General features: G+C 35.1%; 1 protein-coding gene across 6 annotated transcripts in view; it reads right to left on the bottom strand.

Moving 5' to 3' along the window:
- Window positions 1-1,144: 1,144 nt before the first annotated feature.
- CUNH12orf50 (chromosome unknown C12orf50 homolog) overlaps window positions 1,145-21,534 on the bottom strand; it is a 46,919-nt gene continuing 26,529 nt past the window's right edge. For 3 of the 6 annotated variants that reach the window (XM_033221130.1, XM_033221129.1, XM_033221126.1), the window contains exons 4-13: window positions 18,475-18,630; window positions 17,037-17,114; window positions 16,842-16,955; window positions 14,803-14,913; window positions 9,402-9,509; window positions 7,949-8,065; window positions 6,418-6,522; window positions 6,005-6,208; window positions 4,196-4,288; window positions 1,145-1,455 (exon numbers count right to left, since the gene is read on the bottom strand). In XM_033221130.1, coding sequence (XP_033077021.1) covers window positions 1,430-1,455; window positions 4,196-4,288; window positions 6,005-6,208; window positions 6,418-6,522; window positions 7,949-8,065; window positions 9,402-9,509; window positions 14,803-14,913; window positions 16,842-16,955; window positions 17,037-17,114; window positions 18,475-18,630 — 1,112 coding nt within the window. In that variant the 3' untranslated portion in view covers window positions 1,145-1,429. The remainder of the gene's footprint in view (window positions 1,456-4,195; window positions 4,289-6,004; window positions 6,209-6,417; window positions 6,523-7,948; window positions 8,066-9,401; window positions 9,510-14,802; window positions 14,914-16,841; window positions 16,956-17,036; window positions 17,115-18,474; window positions 18,631-21,534) is intronic. The other 3 variants (XM_033221131.1, XM_033221128.1, XM_033221127.1) reach the window with 2 other exon arrangements.

The following is a 21,534-nucleotide window of genomic DNA, read 5'->3' as shown; positions in this document are numbered from 1 at the left end:
CATGTTTCCAAGACTGGTCTCAAACTCCTGAGCTCAAGAGATCCACCTGCCTCGGTCTCCCAAAGTACTCCAATTATAGGCATAAGCCACTGCACCCAGCCCACAGTTTTCATTTCTATCTGCTGCCTTGACAAAAATAAATACCTATATTCCCATTTTCTTGAAAGTGTGTACACACAGCACCATCAGAAGCCAAAAACTAGGCTTTATTACTCCACATATTATAAAGATACTGTAAAATAAAATATTTCTAAGAACCCTGATTCCTTTCCCCAATAAATATTGAAAAAACTGATAATAACCATAAAATGCATGCAAATATAAATATGAGACTTCCCAAAGTCTTAGTGAATTTCTAAGCTTTAATAAACTCAGAAGTATAAATACTACAAAGTTACAAAAACATCATTTTAAATGTTACATCATTTTAAATGTTAATTATTTATATTGCTTTCAAATGTGTTTTTCAGTTTAAAGAATAAATTTTTAAGTTTTTGTTTCAGTCCCCGCAGGTGGTTCATTTTGATGACAATTTTAAAAATTAAATTTACAAGTACTATTCAAAACACAATTCTAAAAAGGGCAAAAAGAAATCAAAATTAGTTTTCAAATGATGTCTCTCTTTCACTTGTAAATATTTATGCTTCTGGAGTTACTAATTCCTTAAAATATCACTAAGACATTTGGAACACCATGTTATTCATTCACTGTTTTCTTAAGCTTGTCCTTTACTCCAATATAATCATATAATTTTTATTTTCATGGTAGGAAAATGTTTATTTTTCGGTTTGAATCTAGCAAACCTCAGCAGACAGATTTTGTAACTGCCAATTAAAACATTGTTCAACAACTGCCCTGAGTAATAAACCCATCTTTGTCTCTTTCTACCATGCATTAAAGTGTATTTCTATTGGAATCCCTCTAACACATTCATCACCAAACTGTAAAGCTGGGACTTCGTTCAATTTATTTATACTTTATATGTTATCATTGCTGAGGGCCCAGCTTAAAATTTAGGTAAAGAAATAAGAAGTGAGGTTTCCTCCATAAAGAATATCGCAAAACAGAAATCAAAGGTACAATTTTCCTTCTCAATCTGTGCAATCTAACTTGGTTTACAATTAAAGAATGATTTTAAATGTCAAACTTTTAAATTTTATTAAAATGTTTGGAGTAATGCACGAAATGAATTCCAGACCTACATAAATACACTGGCAGCTGTTGGTAATTTGCATTTTTATCAGTTTTGAAAGAGCACAATGTACTTCCTGCATCTTATTTTCAGAATTTGCATTTTTATCATCTTTGGCTATCCACTATGTAGCATGGAGTACTTGAGTATCTCATTCTTGGAATTTTCATTTTTGATTGTAAATCAGATGATGTCTGGCACTTTTTTCTCATTTTTCTCTTCTCTCAACCTCCAGGTTTACTTGCTCCCATTTCTTCTTGGCTCTAATAATAAAATACGCAAAATATTTCAATTATTTTCTTGTTTAGTGCACATATATTTTGTTCTTCTTTTGCTAATTTCTTGCCATAAATCTAAAGACAAAGAAAAACTAATCTTACTGTTTTAACTTATAAATTTTCAAAATGCCATTCAAATAGTCCACTTCTTTTTGATGCTTACTATGTTTTGCATTTGGATGGAGGGGTGGAAAAGAATGGAAGTGACACCGTATGTAAGGCTGTCCTATGGGGCATGCAGAATGAACAGAACGAAGGCTCCGTCATATGGAGACAAGCACCTTCCTTCGCACCAGCAATATCCCTATTACAAAGGACATGTGGCCTCAAGAGAAGGTCACCAATGAGAATGACATCTCCAGTTGCCTTCAGCTCCTGCCCCTAATTCCCACAGACATGTGCATTCTCCTCTATTATTTCATTATCCCCACAGTATCCAATAACATTTTTCCAAAAGGCTTCTCCTGTCCATTTACACTTCTGTGGCCTTGGCTGCCAGTGCCCTAGAGGAACAGACTCATGGCAGCTTGTGTTTACTGCCTCCTTTCCTCCAGCAGTCCATCTGTCCACTGGGAAATGTTGAAAATGTTGCTCTGTGACCTTGCAGGAATATGTGCAAGAAGAAACATAAGCTAATCTTTCTCTTCCTATTCTGGTGATGACAACAATTGGGAAAGATAAACATTTTGAGGTTATGCATTTCCCAATCAAAAGAAAATAAGAAAACAATCTATTTCATTATAAAATCTAATTTCTTAAGTCCTCATTCTTCCTCTGCATGTAAATTTAGTCCAATTCAGTGATTTATTAGGCATCTCACTTTTATATTTCAGTCACATTCAGATTTAAAATTTTTTCTCAGGGTTTTCTCTGTACCCCACCTCCGTGCTACTGATCCTAATTTCTGGAAGTGGAACAGGAGAGAATGGTTGTTGCTGTGAGAGAGTTAGTAAGATAATATAATTGCAACAGTCCTGACATGGGTGGGTCCTGTGCTGGGCTCTTATTTTTCTTTAATGGTGGTCTAGATACCCAGTCTAAGATTTCTTGAAATTTAATGTGTATCTTAACCACCTGGGAACGTTGCTAAAAATGCAGATTCTTATTCAGCAGGTCTGAGATGGAGATTCTACATTTTAAAAAAGCTCCCAGGTGATGCCATTGCAGCTAGTCCTCAGATCATAGTTTAATTAACAAGGATTTGGTCAGTGGATGCTGGCTCAATTTCTCCTTGGCTCTCTGACAGAAGCAATCTGTCGAGATTACAGTTAAATACCGACCCACCCCAATATGGCTCAACAAGAGCCTCTTTCTGGTGCTTATCCTTTTAACCCCAGCCAGAAGACTTCATTTGGACCCACTGGTCCTCTCTCCCATGAACTCTCTCCCGCTTGAGGCTCACAGGAATGTGAACTGCCCTCCCACGCAATCTTAGCACTCGAAAAATCTCAAGAAGCTGTCTCCAGTCCTCTCATATTAGACATGGCTTATCTTCCCCCAACCCAGGTTTAACATTGAAAAATTTCTCATCAAAGCTTTTCTGTCTAGATTGCATCTGGGAACTGCAATACAGCCATTTAGTACCAGACATAGATGGTACAAGTATTATGTGCTGAAGTGACCCTTCCTTTCCCAAATCCTCCTATAATTCATGTTTATCTGGGATGGGAGGGGAGAAGGCTACTGAAAGAAAAGAGAAGTCATTACGACACAGCTAAGGGAGGAGCACATCCCTTAATACTCCAAATATCACCTCACCCATAAGAGGACAATAGGAGAAAAGGCTATAGAGCTCAACAATTTCAAGTTTCACCCAGGATTTTCATCAACTCTTCACCTCTTTCCCCACCCCCCAAATTCAGTGCTATCACATGTGAAAATTCACACAAAATTAAGAGAAAGTATAATCAATTAAATAGCACTGCAGCAGAGTTCTCTCGCAGCACAGTATGATTTGGGAAAGAAGGGGGAAAAATGGAAAACAGTCATCCCCAGTATATAAACGTATAACACACATCTGTGCCTTGAGTCACAGTTGTAGTCAGTGGGAGTTCCCTAACTGGAACTTTTTCTAAAATGTTCAGTTGTCTGAGAAGTAATTGAAAGCATTTTATCCCCTGTAGATTTCCATATCTACCGAACCAGCCCAGGACAGTCTGGAAAAAGACACCAAGCTGTTCAGCAAAAGAACAACCTGAGGTCAGGGATACAACAAACCTCTACCCTGAGGAGGTCCCAAAGGAACCCCAGTCTCCTAGAGCACAGGGTTCCACAAGGAGGAGACCACAGTCCCTCAGAACCTATTGGCTGAGAAATTTCATCTTGGATATCCTGTCAGCCTGTACCAGGCAATATTTGGCTATGGTAGATATAGCAAAGCTTTAATGTCTTATGTTGAAATAGTTTTATACATTTGCTTTGCAGCACAGCAAAAAATGCATCTTAACATATTACATAATTGCTGCAATTACTGTTTGTTGCCCAGGAAAGAACTGTATAAAAATGTTTTTGGGTAACACAGAAAAATAGACAAAGAGGAACACAGTAAAACAGTGAAATTAAATTACTAGTAGACAAGATATCTACTAAACTCCAAGTAATTAAGTGTGCATATATATCTTGAAATTTTTATTTATCTTCATGTTTTCTAAAATACTCCTTGCACTTAAAAACTTATTCATTTTTGGAATTGCATTATATGTTAAAAACACTTACAAATAGTTACCTGGATATATCTTTCCACTTTTTGAATATGTTTTTGAAAAAGGAATTTGTTTTCGCCAGGCTGAATCATTATATGATGTTGACATGTATTTGTCTAAGGGAAAAAAAAAATCTAGAATTAAATATTTTATACCTTTAAAATCACATTCCAAGGGTGTTTCAACATTATAAACATCTCAGGGGTGAAGCTATTCTGTAAGTAATTCATTTTACCATTTCAAAGCTAAGGCATCAGGGATACAAATGAGTTTATTAAGACCATTTAAGTTATAAATGAACATAGTTACAGATTCTTAATTGGCTGTTCAATGCTTCAAGTAAGGGTAAGCTACAGGAGAGTATGATATCTAAATGTAATAAAAACTTTCACTGCATTACTTCATCATAGTTTTGCATCAATTCTGCTAATGTTTATTATAGCCTTTATTTAAAAACTGTGAAACTATGAGGTACAGCTCAAGTCCCATGTCCTTCCATGAAGTGACTTCCATGGTTGCAGTAATTGGCATGATGCAATAGTGAACTCACTGCCCCAGACAGCCAAAGCATTTATATCCTGACCTGGTCCTTAAATACTTCTTTTTCTCTAATGTATCTACATTTCTACTACTATCTAACAATGTTATATTTGTGTTTTCAAATATTACTATGCAGCTGTGTTCTCAAAGCATGATCCATAAGACCAATAATTTGCATTTCTCTTGTGTTGACATTTGCACTAACGGTGCAAAAGCAATATAGAGTATGAACTCTGGCACCTTTACACAAACCTAGACATTGGCAACTGTTCTAGTACTCATTGTATTCTTCACAGCCATCCACTTGCAGTAAAACAATAATAACAATAACAATATCAATAAATAAAAGAATAGTAATAAATAAAATTAAAAACAAGATTCACCTAAGAATATCCTCATTTACAAATAGACATTCATATATCATTCTATTCTAAAGCAAAGAGAAAAATTATTTAAATAATGCAAATGTATATTGAAATTGTAAAAGAAATATATACACCTACCATGTACTCATAAACTTTTGAAAAAATTTCCTAAATTATAGAAAAAACTAAGAAAGATATAGTCTTATGTTTCCATAAGTTCAAAATATTCAGAACTCCACTACCTAAACCATGAACTTGGAAAAATACAAACATGAAATCATATAGAATTGAGCAGCATTTTGTTAAGTTTAGAGAAGAGAACCCCAACTTCAAAAGAGCAAAATCCATCTGAGACACAGGAAGAAAGAGATGAAGAGATTTGATTCTCTTCTCCCCTGTAGTCTTGTACTTCCTGACATATAATGACTTTGCCTATTACTTGATGAAATGATTTAGAAGCAATCTATCCATGGTGAGAGAGATGAGAGGTTGTCAAATGGCAGTTAGCCCCCAAACTAACCCTTTCAGAAAATAATCATGAAGGCCTACAGAAAAGTCAAGGCACTAGCCTGACAGTGATAATTGAACAACACAGTTGGTGGAACAAGAAAATGTCAGCCATTCAAAAACAATCCTCCTGAGCGACATGAAGCTGTCCAGGAGGAACGAAGTGCAGTACTCTGAGGCAAAAATTCTAGGGAGGTGTGATCTGAAGTCATCTGCACACAACATGAGCTTTCTTCCATATCCTTTAAATCATGTACAGGACTACACATGGAAGAAATCCTCTCACTAGTTTCTATGGTGGTGATGGCCAGGAAAAACAAGAGGGGAGTAGGTAGTAGTGAAGATTAGCCAAGCCATCAGGAAATTCCATGGGAATGCAAACCACAGACAAGAGTAAACCACGTCAACAAAGGACCTCACCTGGACTGAGGTTGGGTTTGGGTTCCTTGTTAACATGGACTTTATTGTAGGACCCATGCACGGGCCTGCTGTGGGGAGGTGCATTCAACGCGACAGTCCTGACAGCATCTCTTTGAACGTGGATATAGGATGCATTCTCAGCATTTTGATTTTTATTGTTACGATGATAACTCATTTTATTTTGGGGACTTGGGACCTGTACTGCTGTAAAGAAAGGTGAGAGTGAGGAGTAAAACAGGCTGGTTTCACACCCATAAATAACATATTGCACTATAAGTACTTGAAGTTGAGTTGACCCTTAAAGTAACATTTACGTCACATGACAGTAATTTGTTTTTCAGGTAGAAGATATCTGTTATTGAATGTTTTTTTTTAATTACAGTTTAGAAATATCAAATATATGGACACCTTACCTCTCCTCATTCCAGAGTCATGAAAGTTCTTTGGTTCATCATAAATCCATTTTCTTTTTTTCACACCTTTAAAATGAGGCTTCTTCACTGGCTGGACATCATTCACTTGAAAATATACAAATTTTACAGTTTTTTAAGAGATGCTTTCATCTCTGAAATTACTGTAGGTGATAATTATGTATCTGTGTATTCACATGTCAAGCAAGAGGAAAAAATAGATGCAACATTCTAATACTTTACTTCTTATAACAAAAGGTGATTTATTTTTAAGTGCCAAAAAAAATCTATTTTGGAAATAGATTGATGAAATAACCTTCAATAAGTAGCTTTCCTCAAAGAAAAATACTTTCCTCCAAAGGAATGTGTGGATTATTTTAAAGGAACATAAAATTGCATTCAAAATATAATTATAAATCTCATTATAATGCTATTGTTAAGTGGGTTTAGAACTCATTTTCAACATCAATCTTTCTGTACTTTTTTAGCCAAAACCACTACTTCTTAAGAAGTTGGATTAACATAAAATACTTTCCGTGAATTTTACCGTATTCTTTTAAGCTCTTAAGTTGGGTGTACAGATAGTTTGGTCAAGATCCAGCAATCAGAATTTATAAGTTCTAAGAATATTAAATTTTTCACTTTTTGTTTGTATATTTTTAAATCAAAAATTTTATATGTATTCTCAATTTTTCAGGAATTTCTATGGTACATATCTCCAGAGAATCTTAAAACAATTTTGTAGAGGAGACACTCTGTTATTTCACTGTGCAGAACTCCTGAAAATTCACAAGTGACCAGTGCACAGTGTACACCAGTGAACATCAGGTATACAGTGTAGATTATACTAGTTCTCTACAGTAAATGAATTAATCTTTCTGTGCCCTAACTCTCAGCTTAAGCTTTAAGTCCTCAATAAAGCTCTGATTCACTGTCTCCTCCTCAAACATAATGCCCTGATCCACTCCCACGCTCCCAGTGCAAGGATTTTTAACAAGTGCCACTAAACTGGGCTTCTTGGGGGCAAATAACAAGTATTCCCATCAGTGCCAGGCTGTGATCCAAGAATATTATAGGGGTTCAATAAATAAAATAAGGAACAGAAGGAAGGGAAGGGATCAGGAAGATTCACAAGTCTTAACTGTATCAAGAGAAGTAGCTCACTGAACTGAATGTCAAGGAGAAGCCAAACTAATAAAAACTAATCCAAAACATAATAAAGAGCTGCCAATGTATTATTCCACTATGGGTACAATTTAAAATGTTATGCTAGTGAATCTTCCAAACAGGTAGTGTATTATTAATTTTAATACCAAAATTAAACTAGTGGGAGAGCATATAACTTACTAGGACCTACATCACAGTTCATTGTCAGAGTTAGTTAGTAGAGGATATTTTGTCTTTAATTCTTAGTTCTGAATAATTTTCAAAGCTTTTTTGTTTCTTTTTTAAAATCCTATTTTAAATAAGCAAAACAAATCCATGGTAAGACAAATATATCTAAGGCCAAAAAGTGATAGAGCTAATGTCTCACTTGAAGAGGGGTCCTCTCTGCACTTCATACTGATATTCTCAGTAGCATTTAATACATGCGTTGTAGGTACTAGTCGGGTAGTTAGGGAACGCTTTGGATGAGGACTGTCCTTGTTATCTTTTAAAGCAAATTAAGAGAATAAAATGTCAATATTAGTTTTAAAAAAGCATTTCAGTTGGCATTTCACTATTCAAACATTACTTGTTGGGAACATCTCTTTAAAATAATGTATATATTTATGAATTGTGAGAAAAGCATCATTAACATTCCCTAGTTGCCACATGGATTTCAAAATGTCATCAGTAACAAAACAAAACTCTGAATCTATAGCCATCATTTTCAATATGTAAATATAAACTCGTGGCAGTATTTTCAATATCTCCATACAAAAGATTTAAAAGGTTTTACATTTTTACATTGAATGGTCCCATTTAAATTGGGGTTCTGAAAATATTTTAAATGTAACAACTTTAACCTGCTATATGCTTTGGAGCAGGACTCCTTAGTAGGGCTTTCCACAATTACGAAAATGTTCTAAATCTGTGCTGCTCAATATGGCAGTCACTAGCCTCCTGTGACTATTGAGCACATGGAACGTGGCTAGTGCCAATGAAAAGCTGAATTTTTTATTTTATTCAGCTTTAACTTAAATGTAAAGAGTCATACATAGCTGGTGGCTACCATATTAGTATAGCTTTCAGAGTTTCTTTGATGAGCTAGAGAAAACCTTCCCATCTCTGAGTGAGAAAATGAGAGAAAGATTTACAATTTTCCACAAAATAATTTGATCACAGGCAACCTTTCCTATGCTTGAGAATATTTAATGGTAGAGATGGTAGATAAAATGGGTTTACATTTTGATTGAGAGTATGTGAAGCCCCCTAATTACAGGACAGCTGTGCTTTTAGTTTGTGACTGAGAGGCACTCAGCAGAGAGATACCAGCTGGTGGATTCTAAGTACAGTTAAGGGCAATGTAAAATTATAGAGGAGGTATTTTATCATATTTTTGATTATTCACAGACTAGTGTTTATTATTATTTATAATAATTTATTTATTTATTATTTATAAAATATGAAGTCTTTTTGAGATTAAACTCTTCACAATGTTCACAAACAATGTTTTCTAACAAAATTCATTTATACTGATATTATAAATTAAAGGACTTGGTGTTGCCATTTAAGAGAGCCAGTAACTTTAGAACTAGCAATACTAGAAATTATACAGTCCAACAGGCTATTTTTCAGATAAGAAAACTAAAAAAAGATAAATTGTCATGGTCATACAATTAGGGACAGAGCCAGGACTGGAACCTTACAGCTCTTGACTCCTATTCAGTGTATATTTCGATTTATTACCATTCCTCTTATATTGGTTTTTATAACAAGCAAGCTTATCTTTAACTTGTCTAGCCAAATTATGAATGTATCAAAATTATATAATAATTCATTACCTTTAGTATTTGAACATTTTGATATGGTGATTTCTTTCTCTTCAGTTAAAGCTTCACTTTCATCGACTCCAAGAAATATGACCCTCTGTGGAACATAACAGTCACCTCCTATGACAAAACCTTACTATCAGTGGCAACAATAGCAGAAAGTGATATAAACTAGCTTTCAATACAGGAACATTTTCTACAATACTCCTTTTGTCCACCTTTCTTTGGACACTTCTCAGCGATACAATATCCATCTCCATACATTTATATGCTTAGATTAATACATGAGTATTAATATATATGTATATGAATACATAGTATATAAACTTACATATAGATAACTGAAAGAAAATTCAGAGTCAACAAAATTTTCCTTAATGTATAATAATCTTTAGTCTCACCCTTGAGAGATACTCAGAGTAAATGTAATTTATCTTCCATGTAACATCTTCAGATATATTAAAGCAGTTTCCATATTTCCCCAAGGACTTCTATTTTCCAGGATAAATATCCATAGTTGTTTTAACTTTACATACAAAATTCCAATATTCTTCATCATACAAGTTATCTTTTCTTAATATAAAATATTTGCTTCAAACAACCTTATTTTAAAATGACACCCAAATGTAAACCAAGCTGTGGAGAAATCAGCAGAACTATTAAAATAATACTTGCCATTCATGGAGTCATTTTCTAGGAATCAGACCCTTTACTGAGTACTTTAAATCACGTTTGACTATCTTTCTATACTGCTTCTAATAATCCAATGTGACTTTACCATCGCTATTTGGTAGTGAAAACACATTCCTAAATTGTAAAACATTGTGGTCAAAAAAACTCACTCTATTTTCCTCTCAAAAACTCCATCATATTGGGTTTTTCCCAACTTAAAGAAAAGCCACCATTTAATGGTTTGTACCTAAATATAAGAATGTATGTTTATCATTGCTTGAAGTTACCCCGCAAGATTTGGCTCATTGTTCCAACAAATTAACCTCCAGTTAACTGTAAATCATATAAACATGTCTACCTTCACCCAGTCATTCAGTGCATTTAAACATATCACCCTTTATTCTACAAGTATTTGTTGAGTGCACATAACGTGCCAGGCATTCTACTACAGAGATTTATCTATAGTGATTGATTATATGCAGTTCCTGGCCTCAAGGAGCTTACACAAAACCAGTGATAAAAATGTCAAAAATATTTTTGGTTTCTGCCATGACCAAAATAGCTTTTATCGGAATAACTTTCATCCTAAAAACAACTATAAAATACCAAAACAAACTGATTGGAAAACCACCCAATGCATGTGACTGCAATGCCTGTGAGCAATGGAGGGACACAAAGTCAATTATATGTTCACGTTCACCCTGGTATTTTTCCCTGAAGGAGTTACACTCCACACTCACTACAGATTTTTCCCTGAAAGCATGTCTAATTCATCATGTAAGGAAATAACAAGCAGAAAGTGACACCAAGGAAGTGACAAAGAAAGAGCCGAAAAGTCTGGGACTGTCTAATTGGCTTAAAATTGAGGGAGGAATGGAAAAGGAAGAACAACAAAGAAGTTCCTCTGAAATAGGCTGAAAACTCCCTTTAAATTGTTATCTGACTCCCACACTTTTCAAGTACAGAATGGAACCCAAGGAAATAAGCAAAAACAGCATCTGGGAGGCTAAAAACTGGTCAGAGATTTCAGCATCTACATGCTGCTTGGGAGGTAAAATTTGCCATTCAAGCCTTGCTAGAGTAGAGGTATCTTGGTGAACATCCCATGTCTCAGTTGATAACCCAGTAAAGCAATGTTTTAGGGGTAAGAGTCTTATCCTAGGAATAAGGACTATACCTTCAAAGAAAGGAAAAACAATGTATCATCTACTACATCATCCCTCGTAAAGCCCAAAACTAGTCCTTCACAGAATCAAGGTGGCCTGCTGATAGTCTAGCTGCCTGCCAGAAGAAAAGTTTCTCTGTGGAGAAATAACATCATTCATACACTATGTATTTTTTATCCGTATTGTTCAGCATCAAATACAATATTAGAAGGCACAGTGAGACAGAACAATTGAGCAAAAACCTGAGGAAAATGAAAGATGCCCAAACATAATCAAACAGGAAGTTGCAAAAAAATAACAGGAACGTTATCAAAATAGAGAACTGATGGGAGAATTTAAGTAGAAAATCAATAAGAAGGTCAAATAGAAATTTAGAATTTAAAATATGAATTAAAGAGCAGAGAAGAACAGAACTAGTGAACAGGACAGTAGGTTGTCAGAAAGGATCCAGATTTATCTATAGAAATCAATAAGAAAAAAAAAAAAACATTTAAAATGGGCTAGAGACTTAAAAATGCACCAAAGGAGAAAGTCAAAATGGCCAATAAGTTTATGAAAAGGTGCTCAACATTATGAGTCATCAGGGAAATACAAATTAAAACTACAATGATGTACCACTAGCCACCCACCAGAAAGGCTAAAGTTAAAGGACTGAAAATACTAACTGTGGGTAAGGACACAGAGCGAGCTAATCTCAAAGAAAAGCTGTGCATATGGCCTTTAGAAGACATGTTCAAGAATGTTAATAATAGTCCCAAACTGGAAATACTGTCCGTCAAATCCCAATGTCAATACTCATGGTCCTTTCCTGCATTGTTTTTATGTTTGTTTGTTTGTTTGCAAATGTATGCAGAGTGGTGGAAATTTTGAGTTGCTGGACCCACACATTCCTAGCTGAGGTCTAGCAATGGCAATGCTCAGCATTCTCATTTCAGTTCATACAGAGATGACCCGAGAATGGCTGGAGACCGGAGGGGGCAGCGCAGCACAGTGGAAGAAGCTCTGGCTCTGGGGAGAGGTGGAAGGGGTTTGAATCCCAGTTCTGAGGCTTGTTGGTGGGGCAACCTCAAGACAGTCACTTAAGACTTCTTGACTTTTGTTTTCTCTTTTGTAAAATAAGGAAAACAGAATATACCAGGATGAGTAATTTCTACGATTTAAGATTATAATGTGTGTGAGATGTATGTATATGTGTGTGTGTACATATCTCCCTGAGGAGCAATGGTTCAGTGTTTGCTAATTCAGTGTTCATGTCAACTTTATAGAACACAGCTACCAGGAATAACAAGAATCAATTGTGCGTGTGTTTGTGTGTGTATCAACTGTGTGTGTACATATACTATATACAAAGAGAAATGTCCATGTGTGTTTTTATATATATACGTACACGTAATAGTATATGTCTTATATGTAGATATGTGTGTATATATGTGGTATATATCTATCTATGTATAGATATTTAGGGCAAAGCAAAAAAAAAAAGATTTTTACTGCTACAATCAATGGCATGGATCAGTCTAATACAAAGAGCATTAAGTAATTAAGTAAAATAATCCAAACTAAAAGAGTTCAAACTGTATATTTCCACTTATATAAAGGTCAAAAAATGTAAAATTAGCCTACAGTAATAGCGATCAGAGTAGTGGTTACCATTGGGAGAAGACTATTGACTTGGAGAGAAGGAGCCATCTGGAGTACCATAAATATGGTTATACTGATACATACACAAGTAAAATTTTAACAAGCTATTCATTTCAATCTGTGAACTTTATTAAAGTGCAATAACACATTAAAATAATATTAAGACAAGACAATGCCTCAAGTATTTTTCTTGAAATGAATACTACTAACTCATTGATTATAATTTCAGTTTTGATTATCTTCATTTCAAAGATGTCTTATGAATACAGGAGCCTAAATATGTTTAGAGATATCTATCATACACATACACCCAGAAGATTCTTTTATCCAGTGACACAGAGTACATTATGATGCCTGGAAAATCAACAAGCCTGACTATACCAGAATTTAGTATACCAGATAATAGAATTTTTAAAATATTCTTTTGATATGACTTTTCAACTAGTTCATTACTCTAACGATATTATTAATATTAGATAGACTAATGACAGTAAATGACATTCTCACATTTTCTAACTCCCAACAAAGTAGGAAATAAATTATTAATGTTAAAACGTGAAGGAAAGTTTATTTTAATATGAAACCATTAGTTTATCAATGGTTCAAAATAACCTTTTATTAACCAAAAAAGCAACCTGATTTAATGGTATTTCAACAAACTGTTTCATTAGAACTGCTCAGGTTAAGTGAATCCCACTTATATAGGTTACATAGACAGTGTGAACTCTGTTGGGAGAAACTGCCAATGTTTCTAATTTGTAGCTAAAATTTATTGCTTCAAGGCAACCAAACAATGACAGTTAGACTAAAACAGCTAGACTAAAACTGCTGCAGATATAAGAAAGGAGAAGAAATAATCATATTACTTTAGCACCAAAATAATAAAAAAAGGTGGGGGCGCACACAGAAGAAAATGGCTGACACCAGAACAGCAGAAAGTATCACCAATATGCCTAAGAGATACTGGTACTTATTGATACCTGCTCTCAACCTCCTTCCTACTCCTCACACACATTCTTCCTACCAGCCACACCTTTGAACCTCCCCACAAAGTGTCTATATATTTTCAAAACAAACGCTTGGAATTTTCAGTTCAAAAGACAGATTTTCCAACATGTTTATGCTAAAAAGCAGTTCCAAAATATTTAAACTATAATACACGGTTAGAATGTGATGACAAATGATACATATTTCAATATAGCTCCTTTAAAGTAGACTTGAAGTCCCCTGGACTCGGTAGCTCATGCCTGTAATCCCAGCACTTTGGGAGGCCAAGGCAGGCAGATCACCTGAGGTCAGTAGTATGAGACTAGCCTGACCAACATGATGAAACCCCGTCTCTACTAAAAATACAAAAATTAGCCGGGGATGGTGACACGCACCTACAGTGCCAGCTACTTAGGAGGCTGAGGCAGGAGAATCACTTAAACCCGGGAGACAGAGGTTGCAGTGAGCCGAGATCGCACCACTGCACTCCAGCCTAGGCGACAGAGTGAGACTTCTGTCTCATAAATTAATTAATTAATTAGTTAATTAATTTTTAAAAAGTAGACTCAATCAAATGATGTATTAAGTGTCTCCTTCATTTATAGCTCTGTTATAGTATATTACAGCACATACATAATACCTGAATTCATTATAGTCTGGAGTTGAGCCTACACACAGACACACACACACACACACACGCACACACACACACCGGTTTCTCATTAAAATATGTAAAATGGAATGTCTCACACACTGAACACAAATTTGTACAAGGTATTTGGCAGAGATTTTGGTCTCTGAAAGCAACTGATTTTGTGACATACCTCCAACTCCTTGTGTTAAACATGACATAGACAAAAAAAGAAAATTAGTTGTAAAAGATAAAATTCAGACTCATTTATTATGTGGTGATATATTCAGAGTCAATCAGTAATAAATTAACTCACCTCCATTTTCAAAAGCAGCAATGTCAGTCTTTGGTTTCCTGTGCAATGATGTTTTTATTTCACTTTGCCTTTCATATTGGCTAAGTTTTGTCGGAACTGTAAGACTATCTCCTAGAAATAAGAAGAAAAAAGTCACCCCAGTAATTGGTAGATGCTTAAATAAGAAATTTATGATAGAATTCATGATGAAAGTAAAAAAAGCTTTAAAGTTAATGCAAGTATTGTTTGCACAGTGATCTGATAAACAATAAATTCATAAATGCATGAGTTTTAAATTCTGTGTCAATAAAGAAGTAAGCAAGTACAGTTTCCTATTTGGATTACTTATTCAATGGCAATTTAAAAATTGTAAGCAATCTAATACTATTATATATACATAATGTATTTAGTTTGATATGTTTCTCAGATAAGAAATTTTATAACATTGCTTTGGATTTTATGTGTTCACCATGAACAATCAGATAAAAAGTATTAGAGTCACTATTGACTACAAAATGCTAATTACATTGATAATTAAATAATACTCTCAGCTTTCCTCAGGCATTTCTGGATAATTTTCTTCTAAAATAAACTTTTTTTTTTTTTTTGAGGCGGAGTCTCGCTCTGTCGCCCGGACTGGAGTGCAGTGGCCGGATCTCAGCTCACTGCAAGCTCCGTCTCCCAGGTTTACGCCATTCTCCTGCCTCAGCCTCCCGAGTAGCTGGGACTACAGGCGCCCGCCACCTCGCCCGGCTAGTTTTTGTATTTTTAGTAGAGACGGGGTTTCACCGTGTTAGCCAGGATGGTCTCGATCTCCTGACCTCGTGATCTGCCCATCTCGACCTCCCAAAGTGCTGGGATTACAGGCTTGAGCCACCGCGCCCGGCCTAAAATAAACTATTAAAAGCAGAATAGAAGGGACATGATAACCTAATGCAATGTGTGATTCTGGATTGGATCCGAGCTAGACCAGGGGAAAAAATATATTTTACTATAAAAGACATTAATGGCATAATTGATAAAATTTGTGGGAAAAGAAGGTTGCAAATGATATTGTATCAGTGGCCATTTTCTGATTTTTGTATTTATATTACAGTTATGTAAAAGCAAAGAGCTATCATGTCTGTAACTTATTCTCTCAAACAGGTCAGAAGATTATAATAACAATGTGTGTATTTAGAGAGACTGAAAATTCAAATGTGGTAAAATGCTAACGTTTGAAGGAAATCTAGGTGAAGGGTATGTAGGAATTAACTGAAACTATTTAAAAATAAAAAGCCTTTAAAAGCATAATATAAAGCAAAAGTACATATAATTGTCTTTATAATCTGCTATTTTTAATGTTCATTGCTAACTTGTTTTCTTCTTTTGTTTTTGTTTCCTTTTGTGTTTTCTCCTCTAAGTAGTGCAGGCCTGCAATCTGTCCTTCCCTATATGGCCCCCCAAGTCTTGTGGACTCTTCTCCATCTGATGATGTCTTGCTGCCACCTACCGCCTTATGTTTGAATAGTTCGCTATAAACACGTACATATTGCAGATATACGTCCGTAGTAAATCAGATTCTCCAAAGGTAAGCACCATAAAACGTAAAGCCTTCTATTTGTCCTCCAGCATGGCCCCTGAAATAGCCTGGTCTACAGAAGACTCTCATTCAATGACAGAATAATCTCTGTTCCGCCACTAGCGTCATTCTGTGATCTCTCTTTCGTTCTTCTTGGGCTAGGCTTACTTTTCTATTCAGAAAGAAAAATCTAGACCTCTTTCACAGGGGGATTTTTTTTCAAAGACAAATAAAATGGTAAAAGCAAATTATTTACAGGATTTCCCCATGGAGTGTGTAGTGTCATTATGTGTTAATGAAGTCTATTCATTCTGTCACCTCTCTAGAATAACATAATCCCATTAATAGCAGCTTTGGGTCATTCAATACAAACACCGTCTTCTAGTTCTCAGTTATGATGTATTATCACTTTATTCTTCTGTACATCATACTAAATAATTTAGTCTATCACACTAAGTATCTCATATATCACTACGAATGCTGCCTTTTCATTTCTTACCTTCTTGCAATTCACTGCCATTTTCCAAAGGCTTTTCTAACTCTTTTTCTGCTGCAGGTGCCATGCTTTTTGATGATAAAATATCTGGAGGAGTATGAAATCTGTAGTATTCCCCTAATCAACCATAAGAAAAGTAATGGTTAGTATATTTATCACATCAAGTATTAGAAAATACAAAAATGTTTGATTTCTTACCAGATTTATAACACATCTCCTTTATTGCTCTTTTTTCTTCAATTTCTTCCGGGGTCTTTGTCCATAAACTAGAAGCATCTATAGGATATATATTTTTTAAATTAAATTGTCCCAAAGCCAAATAATCTGAAAATTTATAAACCAGAAAGGAAAATCCCAAATACTGTTCTCATGGATAGATTACTTTTTTATATTTTTAAAATCAATAATTTTCCATACTAGTAAATATTTCAAATTGCTACATTTTAAGTATTGAAAACAATGTCAAGAGAAAACAAAGGGCTATGTATTATGTATTTTGAAATGGGATGCTGAATGTATAGACTCAGTGTTGAGATGGTGTATGTTTATCTCGAGGTTGAGGTAGGCATGAAAGACATGGAGCTTCAGCACACAGAAACAGTAATAAATAGCTCTGTGTATTCCTAAGCACAGAAACTATGGTGGCCTGTAGTCCCTAGAAGGACATATTCCAACACAAAGACAGATTGAGAGTTTTTCTTCATGTTTATCTTATATATACACACTTTCTGGCACCATTGTGCTGGGTTGCTACGGGAGGCAAAGGATGAACTAAAATGCAAAGACATGGGTCTTAAGCCTGTTCATACTCTTGTGAGGATGACTTAGAATAATGCAGATAGCAGTGATTTATAGATTATTAACTATTACATAGATCTCTATAACTTCAAGGATTAAATGTGAAACTGATATATTATTAACACATACGTAGATAAACAGATACACATGTGCATCAATGTTTTAGAAACAGTTATATATAAAAAGAGAGCTTATTAGTATCTCTATAAGCACCTATAGATATATAAATATATATGTATAAAGTTCTGGGATACATGTGCAGAACGTGCAGGTTTGTTACATAGGTACACACGTGCCATGGTGGTTTGCTGCACCCATCAACCCTCTACATTAGGTATCTCTCCTAACGTTATCCCTCCCCTGGCCCCCCGCTCTTGGACAGGCCCTGGTGTGTGATGTTCCCCTCCTCGTGTCCATGTGTTCTCATTGTTCAATTCCCACCTACGAGTGAGAACATGCGGTGTTTGGTTTTCCATTCTTGTGTTAGTTTGCTGAGAATGATAGTTTCCAGCTTCATCAATGTCCCTGCAAAGGACATGAACTCATCCTTTTTTATGGCTGCATAGTATTCCATGGTGTATATGAAGCGCCAATATATACTTAAGCATCATATCTGTCTCCCAGCCATCATGCAACAAAGTCTTTCCAATCCAAAAGATCATAAATATGTTAGACTTAGAACATAATTAATTAAATTTGTTTAATACAATTATAATTATTTTCTCAGCAAAATCTGCCTTATATATTACATCATAAACCCTTATAGTTAAACACACATGTAGAAAATGTTGTGAGGTTTCTGAATGTGCATTGTAAACCTGAAAAAAGATCTACTAACCATTTTGTTCATCTACTTCCTCTTCTTCCTCAAAATTAGTTTTTAAAACTAAAGGATGGTGGATCGGTCGTGATACATTTTCCTGAGGTTTCAGAGGTTCCTGACTCTGGGTTTGGAGTGGAATTCCTTCCTGACTTTCTTTCTGTAGTGTGATATCTGCAGAGAAAATGCACCATTTCAGTCCATTCAAGATACATGTGATGATTAGTACATTTAATAATCAATCATTGCCCTCCTAATTAACTATATATTATTTTAAAATGTGTACAATAATGATACAATAATGGATTGTGTTTCCACACACTAGCAATGATTAAACTGAAAATGAAATGAAAAATAATCCCATTTACAATAGCATCAAAGAGAAAAAAATATTTAGGAATTAATTTTAACATAAGGTGCAAAAATTTATATTCTGAAAAAGATTGTTGAAATAAGAAAAAATATTGTTGAAAGAAGTTAAAGAAATGTTGAAACGGGCCGGGCGCGGTGGCTCAAGCCTGTAATCCCAGCACTTTGGGAGGCCGAGACGGGCGGATCACGAGGTCAGGAGATCGAGACCATCCTGGCTAACATGGTGAAACCCCGTCTCTACTAAAAATACAAAAAACTAGCCGGGCGAGATGGCGGGCGCCTGTAGTCCCAGCTACTGGGGAGGCTGAGGCAGGAGAATGGCGTGAACCCGGGAGGCGGAGCTTGCAGTGAGCCGAGATTGCGCCACTGCACTCCAGCCTGGGCGACAGAGCGAGACTCCGCCTCAAAAAAAAAAAAAAAAGAAATGTTGAAACGGAAAGATATCCTTGTTTATGGATTGATTTGTGGTTGGTATGGCAATATTTTCCAAATTAATCTATAGGTATGATACAACTCTTATCAAAATCCCAATGACTTATTGGCAAAAATTGAGATGCTGATTCTAAAATTTATATGGACATTACTACAAAACTAAAGTAATCAAGACTATCTGGACTAGCATAAAAATAAAAGTACATCTATATATCATTGGAATGAGATTGCAAGACCAGAACTAAATATTTACATGAATCCATTTATGCTCAACTGATTTTCAACAAGGGTACATAGACCATTCAATGGGGGAAAGAACAGTATTTTCAACAAATGTTGCTGGGATGACTAGATTTCCACATGCAAAGCAATTAAGTTGCACAACTTCATCACATTAGAAACAAAAATTCATGCAAAGTGGATCTAAGAACAAAATGCAAGAGCTGCAACTATACAACTCATAGAAGAACCTTTAGGTCATGCAAAGCTTTTTTAGATATGACACCAAAAGAACAACCAATTAATGAAAAATAGCCAGCTCCCTGGCACATGGAGGTGAGCCATGAAAGCACCTGTCAACAAGGCCCAGATTTTGCTGGAAAGAGTTTCCAGCCCTCTCAGCCAGAGAATGAAGAAACACTCAGAACCCCAAGGTGGCACAGAAAGAATAAATAAGATCCAGCCTGGGCATCATGGCGAAACCCTATCTCTACAAAAAATACACAAATTAGCCAGGTGTGATGGTGCACACCTGGAGTCCCAGCTACTCAGGAGTCTGAGGTAGAAGCATCACTTGAGCCCAACAGGTTGAGGCTGCATTTAGCTGAGATCATGCCACTGCACTCTAGCCTGAGCAACAGAGCAAGACTCCGTTTCAAAACAAAAACAAACAAAACCAAATGAGATATCACTTCATACTACAATGATTACAATGATTAATTTTTTAAATTAAAAAGACAATTAACAAGTGTTGACAAGGATGTGAAGAAACTGCAATCTTCGTACATTGCAATTAGGAATGTAAAATGCTGTAGCTACTTTAGAAAACAATTTGGCAGTTCCTCAAAAGATTAAACATGGAGTCATCCTATGTCTCATCTATTCCATTTTCAGTTACCTACCAAGAGATGTGAAAATATATGTCCATATTATACAAATGTAATCATTTGTACACAAATGTTTATATCAACATTGTTTATAACAGTCAAAAAGTGGAAACAATCTAAATTTCCATTCTCTGATAAGTGGATAAATAAAATGTGGCATATCCATAGAATGGAGTGCTACTTGGCTATAAAAAGTAATAAAGTACTATTGCATGTGACAGCATGGATGAATTTTGAAAACATGCTAAGTGGAAAAAGTCATTCACAAAAATAATATATTGTATGATCCCATTTATATAAAATATCAAAAATAGGTACATTTATAGAAACAAGAAGTAGTGACTGTGCAGGTTTTGGGAATTGAGAAAAAAGGAGGAGTAACTGTTAATGGGTGTAAGTTTCTTTTTTGGAGTTAGCCAGTGTTCCATTGGAAAGAAATGAGGAGTAACTATTAATTAGTGTGGATTTCCTTTTAAGAGTGATCCAGTGTTCCAAAATCGAATATTGTTCTTTGATCCATTTTGAGTTAATTTTTGTTCATGATGTGGTGCAGTTGTGCTACTTAATTACTTTGCATGTTGCTATCTAGTTGCCTTGGCACCATTTGTTGAAAATACTATTTTTTCCCCAATGAATGGCCTATATGCCCTTGTTGAAAATCAGTTGAGCATAAACTGATTCCTATAAAAGTTTACTTCTGGTCTTACAATCCTGTCTCAGTGATATATAGATCAATTTTTATGCTAGTCCAAATAGTCTTGATTACTTCAGTTTTGTAGTAACTTGTAGATTTTGAAATCAGGAAGTGTAAGTCCTCCAAATTTGGTCTCCATTTTCCTGATTTTTTTTTTTTTTTCACTATTCTGGGTCCCTTAAATTTCCATATAAATTTTAGAATCACCTTCTCAATTTCTGCAAATAAGTCCATTGGGATTTTGGTAAGTTCTACATTGAACCTGTGGATCAATTTGGAAAATACTGGCATACCAACCACAAAGTCAATCTACGAACAAAGATATCTCTATTTTTCAAGGTTTTCTTTAATTTCTTTCAGAAATCTTTTGTAGTTTTCTGAATATAAACTTTGCACATCTTATGTTAAATTAATTCCTAAATATTTTTTCCTCTTTGATGCTATTGTAAGTGGGATTTTTTTCATTTCACTTTC

Source organism: Trachypithecus francoisi, unplaced genomic scaffold (assembly GCF_009764315.1).
Source record: "Trachypithecus francoisi isolate TF-2019V2 unplaced genomic scaffold, Tfra_2.0 Lachesis_group11, whole genome shotgun sequence".
Lineage (NCBI taxonomy): Eukaryota > Metazoa > Chordata > Mammalia > Primates > Cercopithecidae > Trachypithecus > Trachypithecus francoisi.
Note: the sequence above shows the minus strand (reverse complement) of the source record. Positions and strands in the feature narration are given on the sequence as shown.